Source organism: Thamnophis elegans, chromosome 2 (assembly GCF_009769535.1).
Source record: "Thamnophis elegans isolate rThaEle1 chromosome 2, rThaEle1.pri, whole genome shotgun sequence".
NCBI lineage: Eukaryota > Metazoa > Chordata > Lepidosauria > Squamata > Colubridae > Thamnophis > Thamnophis elegans.
Window position 1 is genome coordinate 103,722,035 of NC_045542.1, and position 22,844 is coordinate 103,744,878.

The following is a 22,844-nucleotide window of genomic DNA, read 5'->3' on the forward strand; positions in this document are numbered from 1 at the left end:
GGATAGGATTACTCTCACCCCGCCCGAATGTTGAGTGAATGTTGTGTTTTTATGGATAATTTTCTTTTATTCACGATTTTTTTTTTTTCTTTTAAGTCTTGTCTTGCACCCCCTTCCCCTCATTATTGTAAGCCGCCCTGAGTCCCCTCAGGGAAAAGGGCGGCATATAAATCCTTAATAAAATCCTAAAAAAAAATCCTAAAAACTCCTTTTCTCTATTAAAAATTGAAAAATATGAAATCAGTGTTTTTACCTGATCATCAATTTCTGCATATTTCAATAAAATTTATTTCATCCTAGTTTTGGCTTTTTACCAGGCATAATGAATGTTAGAATGATTTCACTGGAGGAAGCTTTCTCAAGGCAGACAAATGAACATTTGTCTGAAGCCCAGTTTTATGGTTTTTTTTTTTTTAAGCATAGCCTTGCTCCTGGGTTATTTTCATCCAGTGGAGAACGGTGTTGTCAGCAATGCTTGACCATTGGGGAAGCTAGAATGGTTCTTCCGTGTTTTTTTTTTTATTTATTTCACGAATGAAGGCAAATAAATATACGTGTCCCGTCATAATGTTCCAGGATACAATCCGGGTCGGTCACCGGGGCCAGAAGCTTTAGTCTTCCGAGCTTTCGGACTCGTGCTGGAGCCCATCCTCTCCAGAAATTCCCCGGGGATGGTCTCCAACAATAGTCCGAAAGTTCGGAGGACTAAAGCTTCTGACCCCGGGTGCCCTGACTCAGATTGGCTCTTTTTATTTCAGATGCCAGACTAGAAGCAGGCGGCACTCAGCCGACTTTCCTGGCTCAGAGGAGCATCTATGCACCTATAATCCCCTTAACACCAAGGAGCCTTCCCGAAAGCGGCGTTATGGGAACTGGAAGGCCGTGCTGGACTGTGACTGGCGGCGTTATGGGACTGGAAGGCCGTTTAAGGCGGTCCACTTGCAACGAGGCTGCTTGATGAGAGCAGTAGAGCGGCCCTTCATTCACAATGAGGGCTCCCACACTTAGGGGCGGGGGAGTCACCGTCCGGGGCTGCAACTCCAGAGTGGGCGAGAGCAAGGGGATTCCTTACTCCGCGTTGGCTTTGCGGAGCCAACAGGAGGTCGTCGCCACGCGCGAGAATGCCGCCCCGAACGTTCGCGGGCTGGGATTCCCGAATCCTTTGCTCGGCGCGACTGCCTTCCACGTCGCTAGAGATCCGGCATTGGTTACGGCCTAGTGGCACATGCGCGCCTCTCGTCTTCCTTCGGAAAAGCTCGTCCAATCGGCGGCCGCCAACTCGCCCGTCCTGAAAACGGCTGGGCCAACCAAGAGAAGCAGCGTGGAGGCTTGTTATAGAATGGTCCAACGAAAGCCTCTAATGTAGAGCGGAAAGAGGGGGAAGCAGCCAATGAGGTTCCGAGTGGGCGGCAAGTGCGTCGTCAAGGTGCCGGCTGTGAAGGGGCTGAGTGTGAGCCGAGTGAGCGGTCGCTTCGGGCTCGGTGGAAGGAGGATGCGGGCGGCTAACGGGCTCTGGGCGGCGCTGGCCTTGATCCTGCTCCCCGGAGTCAGCCACGCTCTGCGCGAGGGAGACTGCGAAGGTGAGTTTGGCTTCGCCGAGCGAGGGTCTTGTGAGGCGGCAACAGTCAGCCGTGGAGATCGTGGGACTACCGGGGCTCCGCTGGTTGGAGCGGGAACGGCAGAAGCGAGCCGAAAGCGCCTCAGCCTACCCGCCTCCGCTCCCATTGGAGCGAGGGTGGATCGGGGCAGAGCTTTCCCGCCTCCCACGGGCTTCGTCTTCCATCCCCGGGAGGGATGTGAGCTACCTCGAGGGATTGTTGTTGAGCTTAGTATACCTGCCCAAAATATAAATCTGGATTATTTTGAAAATGATAATCTTCCGGCGACAGGGTGGGGGCCCGCTGCTTGGTGTCCCTGATCCCGTTGGAAGGAAGGAAGCCGGCTTTGCGAAGTTGCCTCCTGAAGCCTCTTCACAAAGTGGGAAAGGCCGCGATTTAGGGCTGTGGGCCATTACAGTGCCACTGATCCGAAGGCCCCGGCTCGGGGAGATGGGCTGCTGTCAGGATTGAGGCAAGAAGAAAGAGGAGTTTGGGATTTCTGGAAAATGTTAAGTTTTTAGGCAGCATTTCTCTGAGGCGAAAAGCGTTAGTTTCGCACCTGCTAGTAAAGAGACATCACTGCAACTAACTTTCCTCTAAACTTGAGTTTGGGATTTAAGGCGACTGAAATATGTATCTGCTGTGTCAATCACTAAAGTGCAAGAGACAGTCCTGGATCTTCTTTGTTCTTTTTTTGTAAGTGATTACTAGCTTGAAGAGTATTTCCCTTTTGGGGGTGGGAGGTATTCTGTACTGCATAATGTAGGACTAGGAGCCAGGAAACCCAAGTTCAAGCCCACTCTTAACTTTCGAAACTTCATGAGTGATTTGGGGCTATTCATATACTCAAAACCAAAACGACCTCCGGGTATGGGGATCCCTGTCTGAACTGCTCTGAGTTATTGAATAACTCAAAATAAATTAAATCAGGTGTGATAAAGTGAACGTCCAGGGTTTCCTGGTTCTATATTGTTTTACACTTCCTATGGGTTGGTCAGTTACTTTCACTTACACTAACTTTGTTCCATGATCAAACCTGAATTAAAATTAGTGACAGCCTTTTCAGTAGTTTAAGCATTACAAAAATAACTACATTTTGTTAACTGCTTAATGTGTTATAACTACACTGATAATGCAGTAAATCAGAACACATTTGGGATTTCTGACAATGGTTTCTAGGAAAGAGTATGTAGCTTTCCTTAAAATCTTTTGCATTTCAGAAACGAGCATCTCTTAGTTGCTATCTCTCAAAAGAGAAAAGTAGGAATTTGACCAGCCAGTATCTTTTAGAACAATTAAAGGAATGTGTATTAATTCTTATAACCACTGGGCGTGCTATGAAGCAAGATGTGGTATCGTATATCACTTCTCTTTCAAAGGACACACTGTTTCTTTCCTTTGCCTTCTGGAAAGTTTAACAGTCTGGAAATGGAAGATGCTGACTGAGATACGAATATTTTATTTTTCTCTAAAAGTCTCCTATTTTTATAATGTGAGAAAATGAGCATAGTTGTTCATTTGGTTGCCAAATCTGAAAAACTAAAAAGATTTCTGCTATCCAAATATAAATTAAAAATGAATACTTTGATAATATAAATAGAAATTATGTGGCTTAAAAACAATGTTATAAACTTAACAAAATTACAATGAACAAAATATTTTTCTTTTTTTCACAAGATAGCATTTTATGTACCATACTTCATTCTGTTTAAGAAGCATTACTTTGCCTACTGCCTTGTTTTTCCTTTTTGAAAAACAACAAGGCTTACAGATGAGCAAATGCAGTCAAGTACTAAGATACTTGATGTCATGGAGTAAGGCTGGAGTGCTGCAGCGATGTTTATTGCTTATAGTACTTACATTATCCCACTGCTTTTTGCTGCACTAATACATCATCTGAATGTTCCCCCCCCCCAGTAACTTATTTTCTGCATTAATGTTCTTTTTCATTTTTTAAACCCTTTAAATTCTTAATAAAGTTATCATTGTCTTTTTCCCCTTCATAGTGTGTGTGTCATTCCTGAGAACCTTCTATCAAGCTCTACAAGAGAAGAATGTTGAGTTCACACCAAACAGTATTGAAAAAGAACTTTTGAAATTCTGTAAAGAGGCAAAAGGCAAAGAAAACCGTTTTGTAAGCATTAATAATAAATTTTGAGTTTTCAGTCAATTAGTCATATTTTAAGCAGTGTGAAGTTGGTGGAAATATTACATTGCTTATAAGACAAAATTTAGTTTAGTAAGTTTGCTACTGAGAACCAATGGGAAAAGGATATTTGAATTATTTATAGTGGAAACTTTACACAAGCAGCATGTTGTTTAAGATTAACATTTTCAATTGTAAAAAATCCAACTCTTTTTAAAAAGAAAATAACGTTGGCATTGCTCAGAAGATAGTTTTGTATGCATTGAAATAGCATTAAGAATCAGTCCAGCCATATTACGCTTATCCTGAACCCAGGCATTGCAATAGAGATGGACCAACTAACAGCATATATAATATGGTATGTCTTGCACACTGAGGGGTTAAAGCCTGTCATCATGGGAGAGTCTCTACCCCTAGATCTTTTTATGGTTTAGTTAGCACTTTGAATTAGATTAGGTAACAAATTAGGAAGTAGCAAATTCAACAGGAACAGAATAATACAAGAAAAAGAAATCCACCCTAGAAAATATTTTGTAAATGCAAGCAGTGGATAATGATCAATTTTACTTGATCTATGGAGCATGTGTGATTGTAAATTCTCTAGAAAAGAAGTTGAACTGGCACACCCACCTAAATTATGGAAAACATTCCTGAGAAAAATTACAACTAGGTTCTTATGAGCAATGTTTCCAGAAGTATTCTTGGAGTTACCTGATTTGAAATGACTTAATTTATTTTGAGAAAACTAGCTACTACAAGTAATGCTTACATCCCTTTTTTATTTAACAATATCACTTCTGAATTCTCTGTATTGATTATTTATCTGTTTGAAAACAAGGGATTGATTACATTCAGATGTTCTTATTTACTTTAGGTACTAAAGCAAGGCTTGTTAACTTAGGAAAAAAAGAATGCAGAATTCCCACATTGCACATAATCTTAAACTAGCCACTAGGTCATCCTAGTTTTCTTTTTATCTTAGCTTCAAAAAATGTTACCATTAATATTTATTTTAAAAGGTTAACAGTAGTAATAAGTAACTAAATAAAACTAAGTAGCAATATATCACTATAATATTTTATAATGAAACAAGGGTCTTCCTAGTTTTTAGTTGCTTTCAATAAAAGGAAGAACCACACAATGCTGAAGTGTTCTATCAGAAAACAAAGGGAGAATTACTTTGAGTTTTATCTATGCTTCTGATAAATTTTATAGATGCTCAAAAGATGCCTGATTCTTTTTTTTAAATGTCCTGATTTCTTTCGCTGTTTTCCTTCTAGTGTTATTACATTGGAGCAACCAGTGATGCAGCCACCAAAATAACTAATGAGGTATCAAAACCTCTAAGTCATCATATCCCTGTTGAGAAGATTTGTGAGAAGCTGAAAAAGAAAGATACTCAGATCTGTGAGCTGAAATATGGTGAGTACAGTTAAATGTTGGTTATGGAATAAGTGATAACATTACAGAAATGCTGGATTGCATTGAAAACCCTCCAACTACAACATTTTCTTTCAACAGTTAAGATTCACAGACTAAAAGATACTTCACTATATTTGCAAATCACAGCAGTTCGTCATAGCTAGATGGATTTAGCTGATGCTTAAAAAATTAAATAGGATTGGGCTTGCTTAATATTTGGAAGACCGCAAGAACTCCCAGGATTGTAGGGTAAACTGCGAAGCTAATAAATCATCCCCAAAGGTTGCAGTACTAATCATTTACAAACTGTTGTTAACCAAATAAAAAGCCATAACATCTGGAGCAGAACTCGATTCAAGGGAGACTACTTGTATATTTATGTACTACTTGTTATTCACAACAGTCCAAATGCAGACATGCACAGAGCAGTATTAGTAATAATTATACTAATGTAGTAATAGTGTCACAGAAATGTTCAAAATATATGCAGTGATTTAGAGACGACATAGAATTATTTTGTATCCTTCATGAATTTGTTTCCTCCTTAAGATATAATATTTTGTGGTAGTGAACTCTGAAGAATATCTATTTTTCTGTCATCACTATTCCAGTATTTTGCTTTATTGGATCACTTGAAGTGATTGTACTGTCAGAGAAGTAAAAAGATCTAGTTTAAACATTGAAAATACTGTAGGATAAAGATAATAGAAAAAATACTAAGAATAAGCCTCATTGAATAAAATATATTCCAAGTAAATACAACAATTCTTTGTTTATCAGCTAAAAGATACACTTATTTCATTACCAAATTGGTAATGTTTGGGAATAATAGTAATAATATGTTTTATGTGTATGGCCACCCTCTCATCTGAAATGAGTCTTAGCAGCTTACATCAGGTTAACAACAGCAGTCCATTAAAAGCAAGCTAAAACAGTATATAAACATGTAAAACCATCAGTAATAATTAAAAAAAAACAATTATGATGATCAGTAGCAGAACCATCTTTACATAAGCTCAACAGGCCATTATAAAAGCCCTCCACCATTTCCAGACACCCAAGAACAGCAGCAGATTTTAGGGCCTTCCTAAAAGCCAGGAGGTTTGGACCAATCGGAGTTTCAGGAGAATGATGTTCCATAGAGTGAGGTCCATGGCAGAAAATGCTTTCTTCCTTGGTCCATGGAGATGACAGTCTTGTAGATAGGACCCATAAAGTGCCTCTCCTGTTGGTCCCAATAGGATGGTAGATATAATTAGGCAGTGACAGGTCCTTAGTTAACCCCATGCAGTGTAGGCCTTGATAGGTCATTACCACCACCTTGAATTGAACCTGGAAACATACTGGTAACCAATGCAGCTTGTAGAGCAGAGGTATAATGTGTGCTGATTTAGGAGCATGTATAACTGCCTGTGCTGCCACATTCTGTATCAGTTGCAGGTTTGGATGCTCTTAAAGAGCATTTTTTACAATACTAGAAATCTACTAAAAACACATTAACAATTTATTTTGAGCCCAAATCTAGTACAAGTAGTCCTTGCCTTATGATTACAATTGAGTCCAAAATTTCTGTTGCTAAGTGCAGTTGCTAAAGTTAGTAAGTTAAGTGAATCTGGCTTCCCCATTGTCTTTGCTTGTCAGAAAATCATATAAGTTTATCACATTACCCCTGGACACTGCAACCGTCATAAATATGAACCAGTTGCCAAGCACCCAAATTTTGACTGTGGTAATTCTGCAATTGTTGTAAGTGTGAAAAATGGACGAAAACCACTTTTTTCAGTGCTGTTGTAGTAAATGAATTGTAAGTTGAGGAGTACCTATCATATTTTTCGGAGTATAAGACGCACCTTTTCCCCTCAAAAGACGTGGCACGACAAAACCGTGGTCCACTAAAGTGCGCCCGATTAAAGCGCGTCGCTGATGTCATCAGCAGCGCGACAACAGCGACCGCGGAGAAAAAAGGGCGCTTTAAAAAGCGCTTTGAAAGCAAGCCGATTCAAGTTAAGGTTAGGGTTAGGTTAAGGGTTAGGGTTAGGTTAAGGGTTAGGGTTAGGGTTAGGTTTAGGGTTAGCGTTAGGTTAAGGGTTAGGTTTAGGGTTAGGTTTCGGGGGGTTAGGTTTAGGTTTCGGGGTTAATTTTAGCTTTAGCGCTCACAGCGTGCTTTTTTCGTCTCACACTGATGACGTCAGGTACACAGTTTCGTCGAGCGCGCTTTAGTCGAACGCGATTTTGTGGTGGAACCTCAAAAGAGGCTGAAAATCTGGGTGCCTCTTATACACTGAATACAGCATTTTCACCAAAATGTATGCATAGTTTTTAGGGGGCTTTCAGAGTGCTCCTGGGGCTGGGGAGGGCAGAAATGAGCAAAAAACAGGGCGTTTTTTGCTCAATTTTGCCCCCCACCCCAGGAGCACTCTGTAAGCCTCCTAAGGGCTATCCATGCCCTTCTTTTGACAAAAAAACGGGCCAACAATAACAATATGCTTTTATAATCTCCAGTAAGTATATCTTTTTTTTTTCAACAAAAGATACAAAAAGGGGGAAATAGTGGACAAATTTGAGGAATAACTTTCATCATTGTCTTACCATATGCAAGATCAAGTGCTGAATAATGATTGGCATCAGGAAACAGATTATATAAATTAATCATCTAACACTTGGACAGTTAATGCATCATATATTAATATGTACTTCTTTTTCACAGATAAACAGATTGACCTGAGTACTGTAGACCTGAAGAAGCTGAGAGTCAAAGAATTGAAAAAAATTCTAGACGACTGGGGTGAAACATGCAAGGGCTGTGCAGAAAAATCAGATTACATTCGTAAAATCAATGAACTGATGCCTAAATATGCACCAAAAGCAGCCAGTTCGCGGACAGATCTCTGACCACCATAGTGACCTCTATCAATTAGCAAGATACACAAACTACGTTAAACTTTTTCTTTCCCGGAAAGCTGTTTTTTGTAACTTATTTAACTGGGTTTCAAGTATCAAATTGAAGGGATTCTTGCAATGCTGGTTCAGATGCCTCGTCATGTCTTAAGTTTTTATTTCTATTGTTTTTGATTTATTATAAGACTTTGACATACATATGGGATTTTTAAATAAAAGTTATGAAATCTAGTGTCAGTTGAACTAAAAGAATTGGCATTAGTTAGTGTCATGACTGAATCTTGCACTTTTCCAGCACTACCTAAGTAACAATGGTTTGAAGATGACCTAAGAGACAGTATAGCTTGCATTTGCTGTTATTACTGTCTTTCTACATTCCATTCTTTAAAATGCTGAACACTTTTATTACATATCCAAATTAAATATTTTAAGTGCTCGTCTTGCACATCTTTCACAGGAGTTAATTTTTCTGAATAAGAAAGGTGTCCATTCTGTCTTTATTTCCACTGTCAGTACATATGACAATCCTTTCTTATTCAACTACAAATATGCAGTGGCAGAAGGGGAAGATATACTGATGTACACTTTTTTAAAGAGGATGAGTTCTACTTTCATATGATGCACATAATATAAACTGTTAAAGCAACTTGTGTTGTGCTGACTCTTAGTTCTGGGTAACCGGCATTTCAGATTGTATCAATTTAAGTTTTTTTCTGCTCAGGATGGAATTAAATCCGTGTGATTCATTTTTGAGAAAAACATCGTTGTAAACAAGAATTTTGTTTATTTTTGACTAATGTAAGTGTGAAAACACTGAGGTGTTACAAAACGAAACAACTGTTCAGAATTGTTAGTTTTGTTCAGGAAAGCCCCTCTGGGTTTTAAATATATACAGGAGTTCCAGTTCCTTTGTTTGATGTGGGATGATTTGGACAGGTTTGGCAGGGAACAGCTATTGGACAGGACATTTTGCAGAATGTTATATCACCGGAAACTAATGGGAAAACAGTAAGCCACCTCTACAGGAACTTTTATTTCATACATATTTTGAAATAATATTGAAAAATAGGTGTTGTGAACCTGATCATCAGGTCTTTATAAGGTTTTTTATATTGGAATTTATAAGATTGGATGTGATGGCCTACATGCAATGAATCATTAGAAACTGAATCTGAAAACAGCATACACAAATTGTTACAAACCTTATTTGAAGAAATAAAATGAGCCTATTAAGTTATGAGTGTCTGCATGACAGACAGGCTAAACTAAAAAGACTAGATTTTACTTTGTCCTGCTAAACTTTAACTGATGTTAAAAACACTTTTGAAAAAGGTCGTTCTTGTTTTCATTAAACAGGATAGTAATTCCCTTTTAATAGGCTTGAAACTGCAGCTGCAAGCTATTCAAGTAATTCGGTGCATCTCCGAAAGAATCAGTCGTTTAGAAAAAACGGGAAGTGAAATTCTGTCGGATCAGTTTAATAACTGCCTTCATAATAACTGACCATTCCTCTTGTTTTTAAAAAGCCGTAACACAACTTTTACTTTATGATCTCGTCCATTCTGGCGATCCGAGAGTTGCGTACAGTACTTGGAGCTGAAGCCTGTGTGCCTCTAAGTTAGCGATTCTAACTGGCTATCACTGCAGTTTTATATCAAAACAGGCGCCCAATCCCCCAGGCCAAGGCTTGGCAGTATTTAAGTCTGCGACCTGCAGCGCATTGTCCTCGGAGTCCTGACCCGATGCTCCCAGCCCTCGGTCGCCCGCTGTACGGCTCCGCTCCCTGGTCCGCAGGAGCGAAAAGACCAGCGCGAACGTCTGCCACAGAGAGCCAGGCGGGACGCCGCTCGCGGGGCGATAAAGGAGCACGGCGCGAGACAGCCACCCGCGCCGCCTAATTCTAACGCTGATGGGCGCAGGATGATGACGTCGAAGAAGCGCACGGCGCGGCAACTGGGCAGAGCCGCCTTCGCTCGTTCCCTTTTGTCCAAGATGGCAGCTGCCGCCGGAGGCGCCTCTTGAATCGCGGGCCCTGAAGCCATGAAGCGGGCGACCGAGCGGGATTCCAGCCCGGGCGGGTCCGGGGGCACACGTGGCGCCTCCTCCACGAAAAGGCCTCGAGAGCGCGAGAGCAGCGCCAGCGGTGTCGGCAGTGGCGGCGGCAGCAGCAGCCGGCGGGGCCCACACCGGAGTTCGGGCGCCTCCTCCTCGTCATCCGCTTCCACCTCCGCCTCGTCGCGCAGCAGTCGGGACAAGCCTGCCGCTGGCGGTTCCAGCTCGCGGAGCCATCGCGGGGAGGAGCGGCCGGGAGGCGGAGGCGATTCGAACCACCGCGCAGCCTCCTCTAGCGCCAGGACCAGCAGCAGCCAAACCGTCGCCGCCGCGGCCCCTGCCGTCCCGCCTACCCCATCCTCGTCTTCTCGGGCGCTGGGGCTCGCCAAGAGCAAAGTGACCGCTGCGGCGGTGGTCGCCCCTTCCTTGCTTCTGGGTGGGCCTCCACCCGTGGCAGCCCCGTCGCTCCTTTTGGCCCCTGGCCTTGGCTTGCCGGCAGGGGTGACTCTGGCAGGTGAGCCTCCTGGCTCCAGCGACTACAAGACTCTGCTAGTGAGTGGCCTGGGCCCAGCCTTACCTGACCAGCTGCTGGAGGATGGCCTCTTTCGCCAGTTCCAGAGATTCGCTAGCGGCGGTGCCAGTGACATTAGCGTCAAGCTGTCCCACACACCTGAACTTGGCCGTGTTGCTTACGTTAACTTCAGGCACCCGGCAGATGCCCGTGATGCTCGACGGCACGCCAGAGCCCGGCAGCTTCTCCTTTATGATCGGCCTCTGAAGGTGGAGCCTGTGTACCTGCGAGGGGGCCGCCGGAGCCGTACTCCTCCACCTACCCCCTCTCCTGAACCCTTGGCATTTCTCCCTCCTATCCATGGTGTTTATCCATATAAACAGAGATCGCTGTCTCCTGTTGCCAGCCCTTTGCTGAGAGAGCCTAGACCTCGACACGCTCAAGCTGCAGCAGCAGCATTTGCCTTGGAAGCTGTTGCCTTGGGACTTTCTCGAGAAAGGGAAAGGGTGCTGGATTACTATGGGTTATATGATGAACGGGGCCGTCCTTACAGCTATCCCTTGGTGGCTGAGGAGGATTTAATGCCAGAAGATGACCAGAGAGCTACCCGGAATCTCTTCATTGGCAATCTTGATCACAATGTCTCTGAGGTGGAACTCAGGCGTGCCTTTGAAAAATACGGTATCATCGAGGAAGTGGTGATCAAGAGGCCTGCACGGGGTCAAGGTGGAGCCTATGCCTTTCTTAAGTTCCAAAACCTGGACATGGCGCATCGGGCCAAGGTTGCCATGTCTGGGCGGGTTGTTGGCAGAAACCCTATCAAAATTGGCTATGGGAAAGCCAACCCGACTACCCGACTTTGGGTTGGTGGCCTTGGTCCAAGTACTTCCCTAGCTGCTCTTGCCAGGGAGTTTGATCGCTTTGGTAGCATTAGGACTATTGACTACGTAAAGGGGGACAGCTTTGCTTATATTCAGTACGAGAGTTTGGATGCTGCTCAAGCTGCCTGTGCACAAATGAGAGGCTTTCCTTTGGGCGGTCCAGACAGGAGACTTAGAGTGGATTTTGCTAAAGCTGAGGAAGCCCGCTATCCTCAGCAGTACCAACCTGCACCACTTCCTGTACACTATGAATTACTCCCCGAAAGCTATAGCAGACACAGGAGTCTGGAGCAAGACTTAAGGGTGAGGGATAGGACTCCTCCTCATCTCCTTTACTCAGACAGGGAAAGGAGCTTTCTAGAGGCCGATTGGGCCAGCTCTCTCAAAAATGCAGAGCGCAGAAATAATTTGGAGGCATACAGTCGTTCAGCACGCAGCCGGAGTGGAGAACGTTGGGGCAGCGATAGTGATCGCAGTGTTCTCAAGCCCTGGGAGGAAAGGCGTAAACGTCGTAGCCTTTCCAATGACCGTGGGAGGACTACTCATTCGCCATATGAGGAGAGAGCCAGGACAAAGGCTGGTGGGCCAGGAGCAGATCGCAGCCCAGATCGGGTTCGGAAGGAGAATCACACTACAGAATCTACCACAGAGAAAGAACAAAATAACTCGCTGCAGAATAATCGACATGCATTAGAGGAGAAACCTCACCGTGAAACCTCTGATCCTCCTCAGCCTAAAAAAAGAGACAGTGAACGCAATCACCGAACTGGTGAGTCTGAATCAAAGGCTCATGAAGAGCCCAAATCTGAAACAAAGAAGTTAAAAACGTTATCCGATTATGCCCATACCCTGCAGCTTGCTTGGAATGGGCTACTTGTCCTTAAAAACAGCTGCTTCCCTACATCTATGCACATTCTTGAAGGAGACTTGGGAGTCATCAACGGGCTTCTGAAAGACCATTTGTCTGGTGGAAAGTTAACACAGCTTAAGATTGCTCAAAGACTTCGGTTGGATCAACCCAAACTGGATGAAGTAACTCGACGCATCAAGCAAGGGAGCCCTAATGGCTATGCTGTGTTACTAGCTACCCAGGCTGCTCAAGGAGCAAGTGCTGAAGGGACCTTCCCAGTGGCGGAGCCTGGCTTACAAAGACGGCTTCTCAGGAACCTGGTCTCTTACTTGAAACAAAAACAGGCTGCAGGAGTCATCAGCCTTCCTGTGGGAGGGGCAAAGGGCAGAGACAGCACAGGCATGCTTTATGCTTTTCCTCCTTGTGAATTTTCTCAGCAGTACCTCCAGTCCGCCCTAAGAACATTGGGAAAGTTAGAAGAAGAACATATGGTGATAGTGATAGTCAAAGACACTGCCTAGTATTTACTCTGTATCCATTTCCTCTTTATCCCCTTGTTCTGATTCTGTGTTTTCTTTATGTCTCACACTGCCTGGTTGCTTTTAAGGCCAATTATTTTGAGTGAGGCCCTAAGAGTCCTCCCACTGAATTCTACAATTGTATTAGTTTCTAATATTTTTAATACCCATTTTAATGAATCCCATTTTGTTTTACTATGTGACACTGTCTGCCGTGTTCTTACTTTTAAAAAATATATGGAAAGTTGTCAGTAAAGCCTTGTTCGCTGATGGATTTTTTTAATTTTGTGCAGTGTCCTGGTTTCTGTAGTCTGCCAGTGGCTGGCTCTGTGTTCCAGAATATAACAGCTAATGACTTTACCAAATTCAGTTCTTCCACTCTACTGCTATTTAACACTATTATGCCAGTTTTGTGCTCTCTTTATTTCTTCAATAACTGAAGCCTGGTTGCTTCTTTCCTCAGTGGTAGGTAGCTAGTGCTTTTTTTTTTTTTTAAGACAAAAGTCAGTGTATCCTTCAGACCAACCTTTTCCTGGTGGATGAAAGCTTTTAAGGTGGTCTTAGCCAAAGAACAGCTGTGTAAAACTTAAAAGCTTCAGTTAATTCTCTGCAACTCTTGGTGCAATAAAAAAAAAATATGAGGCACCTTGGGGGCTTTTTTCTTCCTCTTGATTGTGTTGATTGTTGGATTGATTATAATATTGCAAACTGAAAGCTGTTCTTAAATATCCTGTCTAGTAATAATTATGGGCTTCTCAGGAAGACAAATAACCAGGCACTTGAGTAGGACCTGATAACAACATCTATGTGATTGTGTTGTTCAGTTCCTTCATCAGTTAATACAGCAAAAATAAAAGACAAAACTTGACAAATTGCCTGCTTATAGTGTTTGTACTATCTTATATAATACTATCAAATTCTAAACTGCATCCCTTTTTATATCCAAGGGAGCTAGGCAAATGTATGTGCTACTTGGATGTATTCTGAAGCACTCTTATCACAACTGTACAAATGCAGGATTTAGTTTGTCTATACCCTTTACCAGACAATTATGTTGTACGTAATGCATATAAATCTATTTTACCTTAGACTGGAAATTGTAATTGCAAATGAATTCGCATATAACTATTGCTGGAATATACTACTTTCATAGTTTTTTGTGAAGTAGTCCTGTGAGGAGTGTCATGTATATTCTTTTTAAAAAGCATGTAATGAAATCCTCCCCCTTCTACAGCCAGGTTAGCTCCCTTGTGTCTAACTTACGCAATTAATAAATAGCTGTAAACCTAGTTACTTTTCAGAATTCACTGTTGCAGTTCACTTCTCAAGAAATTTGAAACGTTCCCAAAAGAATGGGAAGGTAGTTGGAAGAAAGGCTTGTAGATGATTGAGCAGCTACATGAATCATAGAATAGCAAGAAGTACACTAAGGACAGGTGCTATACTTTGTGCAATCTATTCCTACTCTCTCTTTTCCCATTCTTTTGAATGCTTTCAATACTCTGAAGGTCAAGATTTTGCTCAGAAAGAGCATTGTCACACTCCAAAATCTTAAGCTTGTTCAAACAGCTAGTTTGGAACTGAGATCAGACTCCTTCAAACTAGATGTGCTGGGACTACAAAACATTTGGTTGAAAATTCTCGAGTTGTAATGTATAACATTAAGGTTGAAAAAGATAGGTTTATCTAATATAAACATTGCTCTTCTAAAGGTTTTTCTTATTTTCAATGTCATAGGCATTTGTATCTAAATTGCTAATTCTTTAAAATATGAAAACACGTGTCACGGGAACATATTGATATGCAATTTTACAGTGGTGATATTCCTGAATATTTCAAGTAACAGTAATTTACTGCATAGAAGTTGCTAAATGGTGTTGAGGGTAATCTATATTGCTGTAAACAGGATACCCACTGCATTGGCGTGAACAAATCACTCTCTACTATCAACGAGCAAATAATTTTAATGAAAGGTTTCTGTCGTACAACCATTGAAAATCATAAAAGGTGTTGCAAATAGACTTTAAAGAAGTTTTTTTTATCAATTCTGGGGAAAAAAGGTTTCTAAAAACTATGCAAATTATATTATAACATGAAGTGGCAACTGTTTTGTGCTATTTCCAAATATTTATATGTATATTTTAATGTTGTGAGCCATCCAGAGTTGGGCAGCCATACAAATAATAGTAATATTAATAACCATGAGGTAAATTTTAAACCCATATTTTTCTTTTTTAAAACCTACATAAAATGAAGTGTATTTCATTTACTTGGGCTTCTATACTTCAATCCCTGTATTATTGATGTGAAACAGTATGAGCAATTACCGTATTTTTTGGATATAAGACACACCTTTTTCCCCCTCAAAAAAGAGGGTGAAAATCTGGGTGCATCTTATACACTTGAATACAGCATTTTTGGCCTCCCGAAACCTCACCCCTGCACATCCCATTTTTCGCAAAAAATGGACACGTAGAGGGTTTGGGAGGCCTGCAAAGTGCTGCTAGGGAGAGCAAAAACGAGCGAAAATAGGCAGTTTCTTGCCCCAGCCCCCAGCAGCACTCAACAAGCTTCCCAAAACCTCTGCACACCGTTTTTTGCAAAAAATGGACTGGTTTTTTTGCAAAAAAAATGGGCTGTTTTTTGCTTGTTTTTGTCCCCTAGGAGCAGTACAAGCCTCCCAAAGCCTCTGCACACCCTGCTTTTTGCACACACAAAGAAGGGGGGGGGGGCGTGCAGAGGCTTTGGGAGGCCTGCAGAGTGCAAAAACTATATTTTAAAGTTTACCTCTTCAAAATCTTGATGGTTTTAAATACGGTATTTAAGAAATCTGAGACGACCTGATCCTGGGAAATAAGCTAAGTAGAAAGTACAGAGGCCCTAGCTAAAACTGGGAAAACATTAGTTCTAGTAACTCCTCAGGCACAAGGCTAACCTGGTGACCTTTGGCCTGTCACTCAGTCAGGCAATGGCAATTGAGAAAAAGCTTGCCAAGAAAAGTACAGGAACTTGTCCAGTTACCAGGAATCAACAATGACTAGAAGGCATTAGAAAGGAAACTACTGTAAATAGAAGTAAAGATATACAGCAATTATCTCAATTTTGTAAAGCATTCCATAATTTTGTTTACCTCAAACTGGCATTTTTAATCACCATGCATCTACATTTATTTCATTTGAGATCCTAGATTGTAAATCTGCTCAAATTAGGTGAAAGTTTAAGGAAGTCCGGTTAGGCTGTGAACAAATGTTTTCAACGTACAAACAGCTCTCTGAAGTTTTTGCTCTACTTTTAGGGGTTGGTAGGTTACACAACCACCTCAATTTCAAATATTTTGTTGGCTTTAGCATGTAATAGTGGCTTTGTAACAAACTCATACCTTCATTTTTACAAAATCGACTGTTTATCTACAACTTGTAGTTAAGCTTCTTCTATGAACAAACACTGAATGATGATGTTGGATAGCCATTTGTCTGAAACGGTATAGAGTTTCCTGCCTAGGCAGGGGGTTGGACTAGAAGACCTCCAAGGTCCCTTCCAACTCTGCTATTGTATTGTATTGTATTGAATAAGGAATATGATAGTACGACACATATCACTCTATTAATTCTTCCTAACTAACAAATTGCATTTCTTTTTTACCCTATGGTGGTGTAGTGGCTTATATAAAGCAACATTTTTAAACTATGGCTATAGGTAGAGAATAAACCTTAGATATTGCATTGCAATGTGCAATGTGGTTTAGTCTAATCATATTGTTTATATTTGTATTTGGCAAGTTTAAGGAAGGTTTAGATCAGTTATATAACTGAGATAAGCAATTTGCCTATATCTTAATTAGTTAAACTGAACATATCACCTAAGCAAATTTGAACATTTCATTGATTGACTAATCGTGCGCATTAATACAAACCAGATTAATCAGCTATTAAGAAAAAAACTGGAGGGGCACCACTCTTGGCCAAATAAAAAAATTAAGGCAGTCTGCTGATATGCATTTTGCTGGAACAAACTAAGTTAAACCCATGTCTGGCCAAGGCATGTCTAGCAGGCTTTCCAACCGTAGAACTAGTCAATTGAACAAATGTGTTCATAATGCAATTTTTAAACAGAATCAATTAAAATCTTCATTTATTAAAAGAAAATGTTTTGGAATAAGCTAACTAGAGGAAATGTGTGAACTTTTAAAAACGATGTTATTCATAGGTTAAGCCTCAGTACATACGAAGCTCAACGTTTTTAATTCAAAAAGGCTGGAGCAATGTCTAAGAATGAGCTATAAACTCTGCTTGGCTTTGACTTCTTACCTACAAAGTGGAAGATAAATGCTGATTTACATTGTAGAGCTACTGCAAAAATTTGTAGAGATGCTATAATGTAAGTACATCAGAGACCAGAAACAAGAAGCCAACAGCTCCAACCTCTGTATAGATCTTTATGTATTTGCATTATTTATCAATCTTACTGTTGCTGTAATTTTAGATTTAATTGTAGAGGGAGGGAAGGAAAGGAAGGAAAACTCTGCAAGAGTTCACTTTTTCGGTTTTCAAGTTATCTTGGCGTTGGCCATGCACAACTGGAGATCAGAATTCTCCCATAAGTACCATTCTCCTGGTAAGAGTTCATTGTGAGCTCTTTTGTTAAAGAAGTCCAGAGAACACAACTCTCAAATGTTTCTCAAAGACTACGCATTGTACTTCAGTTATATTCCCATGAATATGGCAGCATTTGTTATCTCCATAACCCATATTTTAAGTAACTTATTGCCTTCATTATCTTCTCTTGGAACAAGGTGGCAAGCAATGTGACAGGAGCTCAGAGTTATGAACAGACAGGACTTGAATCTCATTTTTTATTTTTTTTTAATAAATACAATTTACATTGAAGAAAAAGGATTTCAATTTTTAATTTTCACAGAGGGCAGAAGGGCAGGGCGGGGGGAGAGGATTAAAAATGCCAACGTCAAAAAGAAAGGGGTGTGTGGCAATAGGTGGAGGGAGACTTGCAAGCCAGAGTCCTTCATCTCCAGCAACGGCGGGTTCTTAACGAGATCAAACTGGACCTTCAGCCCTCCACCAAGGCTCCTGCAGCAGGAGCCCTCACTGGGCTTTAGGCAGGACAAGAGGCATAGGACCCCCCAAAAATAAATGACCTTTTCACAGCAGGTAGCAACAACTCCATTAAAAAAATCATGTTCAAAATAAAAATCACTCGTCCACTGTTTCACAATCCATGATTCATTTCCCCCCCCCCACACTCTTCAGTAAAAATGCCCTTTGTTATTTTTTTTTTAATCTCCCAGAAATCCAGTTGGGTAATTAAATTTTAGAAGGTTACAAAGTCACACCTTCTTTATAATACCTGCCTGGTTTTTTTTTATCCTTTTTTTTTTTTTTGCTTGTTTGTCTCATATAAAACTATTTCTGTTCTTTAGGAAAGAACTTTATACAAAGAAAATATACTGTGAAATATCTTCAGAAGTCTTCCTGGAGAAGTTGTGTCTTGGCCTAAAAAAAAAATGACTAAAAAAAAAAAAAAGGCAGAGAAAATAAAGGCCAAATCCCTGGTCTCTGTAGAAAGACTCTGGGCCTATCCTGAGCCCATGTCTGTCCACTTGAAAACTGGAAGGACTGGATTTCTGCCAAGTAGAAGAAGCTGACAGGGTGCTCGGTGTTCACCTCTTGATTGGCTCTCCTGGCTTCCGAGTCGGGAGCTGCTCTGCTGCCAAAGTCCCAGAGGAAGACTGCGCCTCATTCATTCAGAGACAAAATTATGTCATCTTCCAGATCCAAGTTATCTGAGCTGTCGGCTGCAAAGGTGACCAATGAGTTGTTAAAAATATTCAGTTATCAAGGCTTGATAAATCAAGAGGACCTTGTCCGCATGAAATACTACAATTTAAACAGCTATGAAACATTTCTTGTTTTTGTTAGAGATACAGGAAAGGTGGTTTACACTTGAAAGGAATGAAGACATTAACAACACTTTTTATGGTCTTTCCCCAATCTATTCCCATCCTAGAATTTCCAACCAGTGCAGCCCTACTTTATACTGTGGTTTTGTTGAAAGAGAGAAATGTTCAATTTCTACGACCGAATCATTTGCAACATGAAGAATTTGGCAGTACTATTATTTTGTTTTCATCGTTGTTATTAATTGTTATATAGTTTTCCCCTGGAATTTTTCATGAAAAGAATGCCCTAGAGCAGGGCTATCAAACTCGTGGCCTGTAGGCCAGATGTGTTACGCACTGGCCATGCCCATGCCTGGTTAAACAAAGGAGGGAAGAAGTAGCAATACATCATGTGATGCCTCCATGATGACGCAAATTTGTGCCCCCTGTTCTAGAGTGCTATTTTTGATTCATAAAAATATAAAGATACTTTCAAAAGCTATACCAATAAATCTCATTTCAGGCAGAATTTGGTGATCCATCCAGAGGTTTTATATGAAGGATTGAAAAATTTTCGAGACAAAATTCCATTTGTGCACTCGAGTGGAAGAGGCTAGGAAAGCCCCTAGCAACATCCTTCTTAAAACTTTTTTTTCAATCCAACAACAACAAAAAGGTAATACAAAGTGGAACATTTTACCAGAAATTCCTAGACCAACTTAAAGCAATAAAAAGCTATGTCATATTTGACAGGGAATTATTGTGCTATTTTTTTCCTCCTCACATACCTCAAAATAGACATTTGTTTTTCTTGTTTTCGTTTGACATTTTAACTAATCACATGTCTTTAATTTCCTCCTCTATTGCACATTCTTTCCATTGCTATCTTTTTAATAACTATTATGATCAGGACTAGTGTTACACTGATTTATGGTCAATAAACAAAGAAAAAAAATGAATACAAAATAACTCAATAATGAGAGTTATTTAATATGTAGGAGTTACAGGTTAAAAAAAAAGATTAGTCTTTCACCCAAAGCCAGGATGGCGAACCTATGGCATCCGTGCTACAGGGGGCGCATGGAGCCATTTGTCAGGGCACGCGAGGCGTTGCCATGTCAGCTGGCCAGCGCACATACGCACGCTGGCCAGCTAAGTTCAGTCTTTTTAAACCCATTTTTCGCCCTTTCCAGGCTCCAGAGGCTTTATAGGAGCCTGGGGAGGGCAAAAACAGCCCGCCACCCGGAGGCTCTCCGGAAGCTTCAGGAGCTTCCCTAAAGCCTCCAGAGTACAAAAAAACCCCGGCCCTACAGGCAAATCGGAAGTTCGAAAACGGACTTCAGTTTGCTCGTGGGGCCAGTTTAAGTCCTCCGGAGCCTTCAGGGGGCTTCCGGAAGTTTCCCTGAAGCCTCCGGAGGACAAAAAACAACCCAACAAGAAACCAGAAGTCCGTACCTGAACTTCTGGTGTGCCCATAGGGCCATTTTTTTGTGCTCCAGAGGCTTCAGGGAAGCTCCTGAAGCCTCTGGAGGGCCTCCAGGGAGGCGGGGGAGGCTGTTTTCGCCCTCCCCGGGCTCCTATAAACCCTCTGGAGCCTGGGGAGGGTGAAAAAAGCATGCAAAAATGGGGGGGGTGCCTGTCATGCGCACATGCACGCAAGGGGGTTGCACATTGCATTATAGGTGTGGCACGCCCACGCATGACTCCTCTGCGCTCCCCCCCGCTTATGGCACGCGAGCCAAAAAAGGTTCGCCCGGCCCAAGGCATAGCTAACCAGACCATTCATTTCAAACTTTGCACTTTCTAGCAGAAAGCACAACTAAACAAAGCCTAACAACTCTCAAGGAGATTTTTGTAACTTAATCAGCCAATAGAAAGAACATCTCTTGCACTTCAGGAGGGAAATGCTAGAGTGAAATGTAGTACAAGGAACAACATAGCAAGATGGCTGAAACAGTCTTAGTGGTCTCCAAATTGAGGCATTTGAAATACATGGTGTTACTGAACTTCCCCTTCAACACCTTCAGGAATAATGCTGTTGTATGTATCTTTTTATGCTCAATTATTTGGAATAGCAAATAGTCTGAGACTCCCAATCTATCTTTGGCAGGTTCAAGTCAAAGACTCTCCTGTGCTGGATGTTTAATATAGCTTTCTCTAGTCCAAAATTAATAGTGATTGGGCTAAGACACAGCAAGTAGACAAGGGGAAGGATATCTTCTTCCCAAGAAAAGGCAAAATTATCATCAAGGATGTGGGTGCTCCATCTTTGGTACTCTCTACTATGTTATTTAAGATCTATATGAAACTACCAAGGACACATCTGCCAGCATCATTGGTTTCCGAAGACACTTAATAATACATTGCCACCCTTGGCCAACCTGTAGATACCATGGAAAACCTGACCCTATATCTAAAAGCAGTTAGAATGTGGATAAGCTGAAATAAGCTCTGATTAAATCCTCCCAAAACCGAATCGCTCTTCAGCTAAAAATACTGTGGCACTCGGGTGGAGCCCGTTTTGTATAGTGATTAAAATATCAGGCTAGAAACCAGGAGCTTGGGAATTCTAGTCCTGCCTTAGGCAGTAAAGCCAGCTAGGTGACTTTGGGCCGGTCACTCTCTCAGCCCAACTCACCACACAGGGTTGTTATTGTGAGGAAAGTAGGAGGAGAAAGAAGCGTAATAGGTATGTATGCCATCTTGAATTATTTATAAAAATAATAAAGATGGGATAAAAATATTTTAAAAATCTGGCAACACTGATCCTAATAGCTACCAAAGAAGGGGGTGCAATTCAAAGTGCTGGTAATGATCCACACAGCCTTGTCTGATGCAATGCTAGCTTATCTTAGGCCTGCCTTGCCAACACAGATTATGAACCTCTTGAGAGGGCTTGCTGAGAGTCTCTCCTCTGCATATGGGACAAGGATTAGGCAGCACTGATCCCCATGTTCTAGAACTGGCTTCCCTGTCAGAAAGCACAGCATGCACCCTCTTTGCATTCAACAAAAAGTTCAGGTTTTTTTTAAATTTTATAATCCTTTTGGCCCTAGTTGATTGAATCACATCAAATAAATGCACACAATCATTCATTCTGTTATTTATGGTATTGCCATAATTTTCTGTTTTTGTTGCTTTCTCCCTTATTGTCACACTTTACTTTGTGGCTAGATTGGCCTACATAAATCACGTAGAATCAAAATAATTTCTAGAAGACCTGTGCATACTTACTATCACCAAGGATCAGCTCAACTTCCTCATCTGCATCAGAGTCGTCATCTTCTCCTTCGTCTCCCTCTTCCAGCAGGTTGGCCACTTCCTCATCATCAGAAGGGGAGAAGTCATTTTCTCCATCCTCACCTGCATTCTCATTGTTCTCTTCTTCCTCCAAATCAGCCTCCAGCAACTGATCAGTGTCCAGCTCATCTAGGTCATCAGTATCATCTTCATCTTCATCATCATCCTCTTCCTGTTCCTCCTCTTCCTGAAAAGACATGCCCGAAGCCCCATTAGAAGGATAAAACCCGGAACTGGGTAACAAGCAAACCGGGAGAGAGAATTCCAGGTCACGTTCTTAGCATTACATTTACAGAGTGTAGAAAAGTCCCTCTCTAGTTTCTATCAAATGTTGTATAGTAGTAGTTGTAATGGTAGTTATTATTTTGCTTATAATGCACTTACAACTAATGCAATAAATCTGCACCTTTTATAAAAATGCTAAAATAATATATTGCAATCAGTTATAGTGTCTTAATACAGTATCTAAACTAAAAGAACTATGACATACGTTAAATGATAGATCAAAACTTTTATCTATGTCAACCAATCAAAACAGTGCTGAATATACTGACAACAATAAACATAATGAGAGCCATGATTTTTAAACATAATTTAACACAATTAATATGGGGCTTAGTTTATACTCCTCATCACTAGGCCACAATGAATTGGGAGGGAAGAAATACATCAATGATAATCTACATTTAGGGGTCTAGATCCTGACTATTGAACTTCAGGTCCATCAAAACTCATAGTTAACTTGTCCCACTGATTAAATTCTCTTTGATTCAAA

General features: G+C 41.3%; 3 protein-coding genes across 5 annotated transcripts in view; 2 read left to right on the top strand and 1 right to left on the bottom strand.

Annotated features, from left to right (window-relative positions):
* Positions 1 to 1,375: 1,375 nt before the first annotated feature.
* MANF (mesencephalic astrocyte derived neurotrophic factor) lies at positions 1,376 to 8,710 on the top strand. Its single transcript, XM_032212029.1, has 4 exons — positions 1,376 to 1,580; positions 3,605 to 3,732; positions 5,025 to 5,166; positions 7,874 to 8,710. The coding sequence occupies exons 1-4, from the start codon at positions 1,391 to 1,393 to the stop codon at positions 8,056 to 8,058; spliced, it is 645 nt and encodes a 214-aa protein (XP_032067920.1). The 5' UTR covers positions 1,376 to 1,390; the 3' UTR covers positions 8,059 to 8,710.
* A 754-nt stretch (positions 8,711 to 9,464) lies between these two features.
* RBM15B (RNA binding motif protein 15B) lies at positions 9,465 to 13,744 on the top strand. Its single transcript, XM_032210960.1, has one exon. It carries the CDS (start codon positions 10,105 to 10,107, stop codon positions 12,877 to 12,879), a length of 2,775 nt encoding a protein of 924 aa, XP_032066851.1. The 5' UTR covers positions 9,465 to 10,104; the 3' UTR covers positions 12,880 to 13,744.
* Positions 13,745 to 16,445: 2,701 nt separating this feature from the next.
* Positions 16,446 to 22,844, bottom strand: part of DCAF1 (DDB1 and CUL4 associated factor 1) — a 46,399-nt gene continuing 40,000 nt past the window's right edge. For 2 of the 3 annotated variants that reach the window (XM_032209382.1, XM_032209383.1), the window contains 2 exons: positions 22,004 to 22,256; positions 16,446 to 18,685 (listed from right to left, as the gene is read on the bottom strand). In XM_032209382.1, the coding sequence (XP_032065273.1) occupies positions 18,627 to 18,685; positions 22,004 to 22,256 (312 nt within the window). In that variant the 3' untranslated portion in view covers positions 16,446 to 18,626. The remainder of the gene's footprint in view (positions 18,686 to 22,003; positions 22,257 to 22,844) is intronic. The other variant, XM_032209384.1, reaches the window with a different exon arrangement.

What these genes read in the sequence shown, in the direction of transcription:
- MANF (XM_032212029.1), top strand. Translation starts at nt 1,391, where the DNA reads ATGAGGTTCCGAGTGGGCGGCAAGTGCGTCGTCAAGGTGCCGGCTGTG. An exon ending in AAGGCAAAGAAAACCGTTTT is followed by an intron (nt 3,733 to 5,024) that starts GTAAGCATTAAT and finishes TTTTCCTTCTAG; the next exon opens with TGTTATTACATTGGAGCAAC. An exon ending in GATCTGTGAGCTGAAATATG is followed by an intron (nt 5,167 to 7,873) that starts GTGAGTACAGTT and finishes TCTTTTTCACAG; the next exon opens with ATAAACAGATTGACCTGAGT.
- RBM15B (XM_032210960.1), top strand. Translation starts at nt 10,105, where the DNA reads ATGAAGCGGGCGACCGAGCGGGATTCCAGCCCGGGCGGGTCCGGGGGC.